The 10,318-nt window shown below is 40.8% G+C and overlaps 1 protein-coding gene across 1 annotated transcript; it reads left to right on the top strand.

Annotated features, from left to right (window-relative positions):
- The first annotated feature begins 2,740 nt into the window (after nt 1-2,740).
- Nucleotides 2,741-9,793, top strand: LOC115314217. Its single transcript, XM_029973293.2, has 4 exons — nt 2,741-2,789; nt 4,985-5,064; nt 7,400-7,489; nt 9,653-9,793. The coding sequence occupies exons 1-4, from the start codon at nt 2,741-2,743 to the stop codon at nt 9,791-9,793; spliced, it is 360 nt and encodes a 119-aa protein (XP_029829153.2).
- The last annotated feature ends 525 nt before the right edge of the window (nt 9,794-10,318 follow it).

Here is a 10,318-nt window from a genome sequence, read left to right as displayed (position 1 = left end):
GACGACGACATACCAGTGTCATGCTGTCGCCGGTCGCGATCCTGGCGGTGTCCTAGCAGCGGTAATTGGTATGGCAGACGCCTGCTCCACTGCAGGTCGCTTTTCAGGGTTGCGATTCATGGTAGTTTCGGCAGCCAGGGGTTGATACGCCGCGATGATAGCGACACTCGCGTTCGCTCGTTCTTTTTTGACAGAATTTGTGCAACCAACTGCCAGAATCGCGACATTCGACAGCGGGGCACTTCGGCTTCTGTGACGCCATTTCTCGCCCCTTCGCTACCATCTTTGGATGTATTTGTGGGGATTGGAAGCTAAACGCACCAATCGGAGACGCACTCCAGGCATCGTAATGAGAACGCTGGAGGAAAAATCACGAAGAAAGGAGCGTGGACATGATACAACGCTCTGCAGTTCTTAAGCTGTCAGCGACTATCGTGATATGAGTAGAGAGCATGGTTGTATGGACGCAGGTACTTGAGGGAGTGCGTACTTATTGGTGTCGGAGGCATACACGGGAAGCCATGTTGTTTGCAGTGCATGCTCGTGACTAGCTACCGTTTATCACCTGGCAATAACAACGTACAATCCTGAATGGCTGGAATGAAGGTTGAACGTGGATAATTGTGCGGTCCTCCCGATCCCGATAGTTGTTCTTGGTGGAAGATAAACGGCTAGTTCTGAGCATGCGCTGCGAACATAGACGAACAATATGGCATTTCCTTGAAGGTACGTACTACATGTGAGGGTACGTACTACATGAAGCTCCACATTGTGACGTCACGCATGTTGAACAAAGCAGAACCACTGTGGTTTTTTTTATGCGTGTGCAACTATTTTGGTTTTCCGACCCTGCGATGCTGCAGCGCGAAAATTAAACATAATGACCGGTAAAAAAATGTAAGAACCTCCACCCTGACAATAATTTAATATAATCAGTGCCCGCATTCAAGAAAACGTGGAATGTAGGACTACGAGAAGGAGCGAAGACGAAGGTAAGCTGGTAAAGACCTTTATAATTAATCCTAAACATCAGGAAAAACTTGAGGAAAGGGTTGTCGAGTGTCTGAAAGCGTTTTTCTTTTGTAATACTTTAGTCGCTGAGCGTGAGACCGAGACGTTATATATCGCTTTCCCTTCGTTTTATCGTAGTGCCTTAACTCGGGTTAATTATAGAAATGAAACAAGAGCCTTCGCATGAGTCGAGCCTGAGTAATTTGGCGTTATTAAGTTAACCTGACGGTTGCAATTAGTGACTATAGACACTCACACCCCAATCAACTGTGGCAAATGTGCAGACTGTTGTCGCCCCACATGTCCGGTCGGTGAGAAAGCCCCGTCTCTGCGATTACACTTGCACTGGGTTTTTGCCTCAGAAACCACCCAACGTCGCAGTTTCCTCAAGTGGAACGTCAACAAATGTCAGGAATACTTATTTCGGTTCCCAAGGGTTGCGAGCACTGAGATGAAGGCATTATTAGATGTCGCTGCGGTACATAATGAACACTCGATATAAATGGATTGCCTCAGGGCATTGAATTGTCCTTTTAACTTGAATATAACGCGGCTTTGCATTTTTCTAGCTAAAAACATTCGCAATGCGAGGCAGTATGTGCCGTCTGGTGGCGATTTTTTAAACACAGCTTTGAAGCGTAGCTGAAAGATACAGCGCCATGAAGTAGATACATGACTTCAATTTAAAGAAACTGTAAACACGAGGTCTCTTTCGGATAAAGTTACTAATTAAAATCAAACTGCGTATGTAAAAACTAAACGCAATTACATTGGTAGGGAAACGTTTCCCAAGAGTGTTGAGCTACTTGAAAGTCGTACTGTGCGGTCGATACTTGAAACATGTACTGAACTGCTAAGTACCCCTTCTTGACCTTCTGGTCTCGTGACACTACCGGCTCAAAAGATTAATTTTTTGTTTAATTATTTGTTTTTATAGTTAATGAATTCAAAGTTGATTGAGATTCTTGTACTACCTTTACAACTTTAAAGGAACAGTTTGAAATTTTTTTTAAGTGTTCAATGGCTTCTATATATTATGAGGTTTTAAAGGCAAAATAGTTACACCATCATGGTTCTATATTTTCCATCTAAGAAAGAGGCATTGAGCACTTAGAAAAACGTTCCTTCTCCGTATGGCGTATGCACTTCACTTTATTGTCAGCATGCTGAACATAAACTTGTTTCTCAGTGGAACAATCAACTTGGCAATGCAAACGGAAAAACATAATAAATAAAGGTCTCAATACCCTTCCATGAGCCGGCATATTTCTCTAACTGGTGCAATTGAATCCTGAACCAAGCAGCCATATACTGCAACTTGAGCATTTAAGCCTAGTAGAGTTCTGTTCTAGGTCGCCCTGTGACTTATTCCTGATAAACTCCTTCCACACAAAGGTCCATCTTTCACCGCTATATTCGTGGCTGTCAATAACGGGCGTTGGCTAACAACTCATCCCGACACGCGCCGGAGATCAAGCAGAACGGCTGTTGGGTCCACACACTTTCTCGAAGACAAGATCAACACGCGTAGAAGAATGGGCCGCAGTACATCAGTGGCATACCGGTGACAAGGTCTGGAAGGCAGCCATTTTTCTGAGTCGATTCCAAGCCAGCTGCAGCGCCAGACCTTATCCGAAAGTGAACTGGCCGCTATAGAGTCTAACCTTCATTCTGCATTCTGTAAGGGTTGCAGTTCGAGCTTCTTTGGATTCAAACAACTGTTAGAAGGATGATGTCGACTACGAGAAAGTACGTCCCTTTTGTTGTGTTTGCGTCAGGTGAGTTCCCGATTTTCTAGACCTCTGTTGTAAATTTAGTTCTACACACTAAGAACTCTAGTGGGTCTACTTTGCTGCAAATCACTTTAGAGAGTCAGACGTTCCACGTGCTTACGTCATGCTAAGTGACACATCGCAGATAGATGTTTTAGCTCTTGACATATTTTCAGCCACTTCATTCTCCGAGCTTCCTTCGCAGATCGCAGCAACTGGCTCTCCCGGAAGCTTTGTGGGAAACTAGACACATACGATTTCTTAGAGTGTAATGTAGTGCGGAACCGCGGTTTTTTTCAATAGATGTTTTCATCATTTTAGGGAAGGAAATTTTAAAGAGTGAAACACCGAGAATAATACCGCTCCATATATCTTTTCTACAGGCGTGCATACCAAAGCCATAGAGTGATTTTGTTGAAGTATTGCTCCTAGACATCTACAGTATAGGTAGGAAAAATGTTAACACCAAAACAATGGTCTTTTTTGCCTTCAAGCTCGCTGTTGTAAAAATGCATATTGCAAGTTCTTTGCAAAGCAACATGCCAAATAGGATGTTTTTTCAGATGTTGCTTACACCGGCCTATTAATCAATAAATTACCAAAGGCAGTTTGATATCTCCGTGTTCAGTATGAGTATAAAAATTGCAAAAATGCAGTGAGTGGTTTAGTCGCTGGAAGATATTAAAATTGGCTTCGGAAGCGTAAAAACGAAACGACTCACTTTATTCGTTTTTAATGATTATATCGGCAAACGGTTTCACGCCGAACAGGCTACCCTAGTTCGATTTTTTCAAAAAAATCATATCTAATTCTACTGAAAATAAAATTTCTTTCCCATTCAACATGTATTGAGGAAGCTAAAAAAAGGCTCATCAGTCAGCTTGACGAGGCCCTCGTCCCACCTACATACCAGTAGCGGAGATACAGAGAACAACAATAAAAAGTAAGCGTTGTGTTAAGCGCTTATGCTTGAATATTCCTAATAAAAAAAATGCAATACACATAACCTCCGAATCCAGTACTAAAAAGACACAACCCTATACACAAAAAACCTTTCATACATATAGCACGTAAAATCACGAACCTGTGATTTGACAGAAATAATAACAGATGCAGAAAAAGTTTGAGAAATGGTCAGAGTACGTACTGTTTACTAAACTACACTGAAAAAGCAACTGGAGCAGATAATTAATATACAAAATAAGCTTTGTGTCAAATGTACTCAACCTGAGATGAGCAAACCTTTCTTTCACGTCGATGGTATGACAGTATACATTTTCTTAATTCTATAAGAAATATGCTATGTACATGTATGGAGTTAGTGGCCAAATGGTTTGGTAGTTCTGGCAAACTGTGCCTTATCATATTGTCTCTGTATGCAGTTTTGTTAGTAATTATCTGCCTGCATTCCCATCCTCGATTTTCGTACCGGGGTTATTTAATTTAGAACATGGATAACTCCGAATTTTTTTATTTATTATGGCTATATGTCCGTTTTTTGTCGGTTGAAATGAGTCTGTAATTGTACAAATTATGAACTGTTAATAAGTCTAGCCGTCTAAAATATTCTTCCGTATGTGAGTCGTACGAGGCCTTGTAAATAACACGTACCATTTTTTTTAAGTGAATGAATTTTGCTTAAGTTGGGTCAATGTGGTCATACCCCGGATGAGATGGCAGTACTTAAGATTTGAGCAAAATAATGACTTATACACAACCCTTTTGACGAACGGCGGAGGCACAAAGCTATTTCTATAAGTTAGTCTATTGACCCCAGTTAATTTTAGAATTATATTTTTGATATGGGAATCCCAAGACATATGTTCATTGAAGATCAAGCCCAAGGTTCTGAATTCCTGAACAATCTCAATCGGAAAGTTCTTTTATTCTTAATGTGCTCTAAAAAGCCCGCCTACAAAACGATTCCTTACATAAAAAGCGGCTGACGGAAAGAGAAAATCAGGCAGGAAATTGACAATAATATTTCATGAAGTATTTTATATATGTTCAATCTCTGATCTGATAGAAAACGTGGAGCGCCAATGAAAATATTTACCAATGCTGCTTCGAGAGACAATAATATTTGTCAGGAATAAGAAAGGGGATGCAGCCAAAGCATGTTTTGGGATGTTAATAGTCGGTAAAATTAGCACGGGCAGTGCTAAAATGATGGAATCGAATATTTTGGGGGGAAGTTGCAGTGTTGGCCGCGACCATGCCAGCCCAAGACTGCGCTCGTGTCACACCTCCAAAATGTTCTTTGGTCTTCCCAAGCATTCTGGTGAGTAGCACGCGCACCTGAATACAATGCAACCTGAAGTCGTGACCGTTGGGGGCTTTTAGACCACAAAGACGTAAATATTCAAAAAACACGAGCTTTCCCCCCCTACAAGATCGTTTGATTCATATCAGCCCGTCTTGATTGGCAACAGTGGTTCACTGTTGACAATCAAGACGCAGAATTAAAGAGAATGTGAGAACTATGAATTTCAAAGTGCTCTCCTGAAAGTGCCTGAAGTCCGGTTAGATATATAGTGACCACGACTTTAGACAGCCATATGTGCAGAGGTGAAACGAGAACTACGCCTGATGTGAGGCTCGCGTGACGCGTATTTGGGATCAATATTTCGCTGGACCTAAGCTGTCGGGTAGATCCGAATGAGATGTCTGAGTAGTCCACGTGGAAATAAAAGGGCCAACCCAGTATATATAATGGGCGATTTATTTCTGAACCTCATCATTCGGGCGATTACATGAAGACTACAATAGAATTCAAATATTCCGCGGCCTCCGCTCCTTTTACGCTTGTTGAAGAGCTTCAGAGATGGCGCCAGCTTTCCAGGTTGGAGCGTTGCATAGATTGCAGACAAGCGCTTCGTTTAGCAGAACGTGGAAAACGACGAAGGCTATGGCCTGAAAAACCAATCAGAGAATCGGAGCGAGGAAATTGAAACATTCCCCATTCCACAAAAAAAAGAATGTGCATTTCTTCTGTGGAGAGCTGTCACGTGCCGATTGGCTCTATTGTCTTCATTGGTTCACGCAAGCTGTAGCGTTCGTGCTTTGCCAAGCTGTGCTGGAACGATGAGGTATATGCGGAGTAACATAAATGCTGAAACTTTAGGCATAATTGAAGCTTGCTTCATCCACTGTGCGTGATTCTCGTCCACAATCCGAAATGTCGTCATGATATTCAATAATTTGTAGCCTAAAACACCTAATTAGCATTTTAGTGATACCGCAGGCACGTAGCCAGGGGGGGGGGGGGGAATGGGGCCCGGGCCCCTCCCCCCCCCCCCAAATCTTCCACTTTGCAGGGGCCTCCTCTCGCCTCTCCCCCTCATACAGCATTTTGTCATGGGCGGCATGTAGCCAGCAAACAAAATCCTGGCTACATGCCTGGATACCAGTCATTATGTCCTAAAGGTGGTCAGAGCAACCATAAACGACGGGTCCTCAGTGAAATAAAGCTGGCGCCTTTTGGCTCGTTTTAGGGTTTCAAAAGGCCGCACTTCTATGTCGGTAAGCATTTGACATCATCACCAACGACCGCGTCTCAAGTGGCACAGCTTCTGCCGGGAGCAAACCCGTGACATCATAACCAACGCTGGATTTGTTCAGTTTGACATATCCGCAGTGAACCCTTCCTAAAGCAACGGACATTTTGCATAGTTGCCACAAGATGCGAGACGTCATGATGACTTGGCTGGGACATAAGTACTCATCAGCAACATGAACATCAATGGCACAATTTACAACTGAGCTGGGACTCTAAACTCGTCAAACACAAAGTTTGGGCCGAAGTTAACGGAGTGCACCAATTGGTCTCTTTCGACGATGACTTCGCGCTTTTTTTGCCGGCGTCCAATCGGCCCGCTCCGCGAACTTTGGGCTCCAACTTGGTGTCTAACGAGTTTAGGGGCCCTGGTATTCGTCTAACGGTGGTCAATTCTGAAGTTGTCAGGCTGCAAGGGGGCTTCTGCGCGCGCTAGCTCAGGAGTAGGCGGAATGTGCCCATCTTAGTTGAAACGAAATGTACAACGAACGCTAAAAAAAAGAGTCTGGTTTGATAAGCGCAATCGTTTAATTTTTTTTCTAACGTATTCTTGTGAAAGAGTGAGCATGTGCATTGCCATAAAGCCCGGTCTTCCATGTGCCCGGTTACTCTTTCGGGCAGTTTTGGTATTGATGCATCCATTTTTAAATAATATTGATCACTACGTAAAGCAAGGCGTATTTTGTAGTATGTGCAGTTTGCAAATTGCAAAGAAAAAAAAGGGAAGGTATAAAATGATGGAAAGGTGGCGTGATCAAACAGCTTAGTGAAACGCAAAAAGGTTAATGGGAAATTCGAGAAAACATGAGTAACGGCAGGAAAACAACATACGGTACCTCAACATGTAAACCCAGGAGAGAAAAAAAAAAAGGAACGGACGAAACAAAACTTATCCTTTTTTTTTGTCTGATTGGGGTTTTGTGTCTACCTTTTTGTGCCTGCCATTTTTCCCCTCTGCTCCTGGTTCATTATGTCTATCTTAAACCAGCTCGCCTACACTTTCGCTTTAGCTTCTGTACTATGTGTTTCGTACTAAAGACAGAAACGGGTATTGTTTCAGTTTCTCAATCCATGCCAATATGTCTGCTTTGAGAGACTCCTTCTTCCCAGCATCTCGGTAAGGACGCATCCCGACGGCACGTTGTGCACGGTAAGTTTAATGCTGTCCAGGCAGACTGTTCCAATATCGGGCCCTTGCATTAAGCAACCTCTTTGTAATACCTCTTTCAGATTGAGGACATACACACATAGGCGTGGTTACACCGTCTATTTGATACGGACTCAGAGGCAGAATGAAAACAAAATTATTTTCTTAAATTAAAATTTTTTTGAATAATTTGCTTGAAATCAGATTTATTTGGTTAATATAGATATATATAATTTATATTATATCTATTTTATATCACTCAGATTCATTTGATTTAAATCACAGTAGTTAAAAATAGTGATACTTTATGACAAGATCTATTCTTAAGCCTGGCAGATCAATTGGCCATATCCGTCCGATCACCGATTATTTTGCGCATGAAAGTAGTTTAATTAACTAGCATTTTATTTATGTAGACACGCTTGATTAGAAAAAAAGAGCCTGTTATTCTAGCTAGTTAAAGAGCTGCATTTGTTTTTTTTTTATCTGATTTACTTGCCATGGGACATTACATTTCAAGTTTTCGTGTTTTTTTTTTTCTCTTTTTTATTTGCTTTACATAACTGACGAATGAAGTGGAAGGTAGAAATAAAGCACAATGATCTGATTGCCCAAAAGAACACTTGTTTTTGCTCGTGTTAAGGAGGACACAACCCCCCAAAAAAAAATTTCTGCAAGAAAAGTTGATCTTTAATAATGCCATATTTACATCCACCAACATCTAGAGAGTATTCAGAGAAAGCTTCATTAGTTTACACTCCATAGTTAATTGTTTTTATAATTTAGTTTCGGTCCGCCGATGCTAAAAGAAATGTAGAGGTTGGAACACTTCGAACGCATTTTTTTTAATTCCACTTTTGAGCATAAATTTCACTTTAGGAAAACTATACTTTTGTTACTACGTAACTTAGATTAATTTTTGTGAGTTTTTCTGGGGTGAAATTTTAAGGGGAGATAGCTATGAACTTGTATATTTATTTTTGTAACTTTTCATGCTCAAGAACTAAACTCTTGGACAAAAGATGGAAATCTAAAGAAAAAAAAAGTGTATTTGTGTTTATGTGGTCTTTTTGTCGTGAAAAATGGTATAATGTAGAAATATAGCTCCATTGTTATCTCCTCTGAACTGTCCTATAGCAATATAACACGTGAAAACGACAAATGTGTAAGTAATTTCAAAACGGTAGTTTTTCTACGCAAACATGCCCACTTTAATCTTTTAACATTTGCAATTTTGGTTATACTTCACTCAGGTTAACAAAATTTGGTCAGAAATGTTATCAACAACAACAGAAACAAGCTCTGTAAATGTCATTTGAATCAGACAAGTGGTTCAAGCATTCCTTTTTTGGGTAGTGTACCCCCTTAAACCTGATATAAATATTGATTCTTTTATGATATTTTGATTTAAACATAAATTAACAAATGGACACAGAGAGGAAGCACCCAATTATAGATAAATGGTAAATAAAATATTTTCAATTTCTTTTTTTTTGCCTGAAAGGTTTCATTCAAATCATGATAGTACAACTGGCTCAATTTAAATCACGAATTAAATAATAATCTATATATCAATGTAAATATCTATAATTTTAACCGTTATCCTGCTCAAAGGGCTTGCGGAAAGTGAGCTACAATTGTATAACTTTGCCTTGAAGTTTGCGTAAACAATAGTTTACCCATCGCCTCATAATACTTTGTGCCTACTCGAGCAAGAACTTCAGATTAGGCAAAGCAGTGAACTTCAAATGTGTCGCGATATCCAAGCAAGATATAGACTGCTGCCGAGGAGAGGTGGGGGGGGGGGGGGGGGGGAGCGGAAGATTACATTATCGGATTTGTTTGCCTGTATTTTTGTCCAACAGTGATAATTCAAGTCTTTCGTGATTTCTAAGACGTTTCCGGTATGTACCATCAAAAAGTGAGAAATGGCAAAAAGAAACATGATCTCAATAAAAACAATTGTAAATGTACTTTACTCACAGAACAGATTATCAGCTTGTATGCTTTAGTCTGAAATAAACGGAAGTCAAAGATGTTGTACCAACAATTTGATTTTGATCTTATTTCTTCTAGGGTTCTTAAAATGAAAGAACCCATTAAGGTGCACCGTTGTTGCTCGATCGAGTCTGACATGCGTTTTTTTATTCTCTTCTTTTCCTTTAGTCTGCGTTTGGAGTGCTGGAGATTGGATCCTGTCGCAACGGAAGCTGCGTTCAGTCCCCATCGGAATCGACGGTCCGGCCCGTTCAGCCAACTAACCAGCCACAGACAACAACACCACATGCCGTGGAGAGGTCGCCTTGAAACACTACCGACCGGAATTAACCAGTTTTGATTCGTGTGGTATCCTGATGCTTAGGTCATGGGTGACCCGTTTACAAATATTACATGTCACACCTTTAATTATGTAATATTGTCACCAACCGTCTCGGCGGAACGAAGTACCGCAATACAAATTACGATTTTATAATCTTTCAGAGCTCGGGTTTTGTTTTTTCTATGGTATTTTGTATATGAGTTGCAGATGTTTCCTATTAAACTGACAATAGGCAATAATGAAGGTGCCAATTTTTATGTAATGGCAAGTCTGAAGCAACTAAATAAAACAACGCAAGCTTCAGTATTCTATATAATATACAGTTTTGTTGTCTTTGCAGTGCAGTTAAACTGTTGCTGCTTTGAGTGCGCGTTCATATTGCTGAGTTTATACGTCTAACTTCGCTCATGAGTTACCATAACTATTGTTTTATTGTATATGCACAAGTCGACAGCACACAGAAAAGTAACGAGACACCGTTAATAACACTACAAAAAGTGAAAGCCGTTTAC

The sequence above is a fragment of the Ixodes scapularis genome, unplaced genomic scaffold, assembly GCF_016920785.2.
Source record: "Ixodes scapularis isolate PalLabHiFi unplaced genomic scaffold, ASM1692078v2 PGA_scaffold1__304_contigs__length_218370807, whole genome shotgun sequence".
NCBI classification, from domain to species: Eukaryota; Metazoa; Arthropoda; class Arachnida; order Ixodida; family Ixodidae; genus Ixodes; species Ixodes scapularis.
Note: the sequence above shows the minus strand (reverse complement) of the source record. Positions and strands in the feature narration are given on the sequence as shown.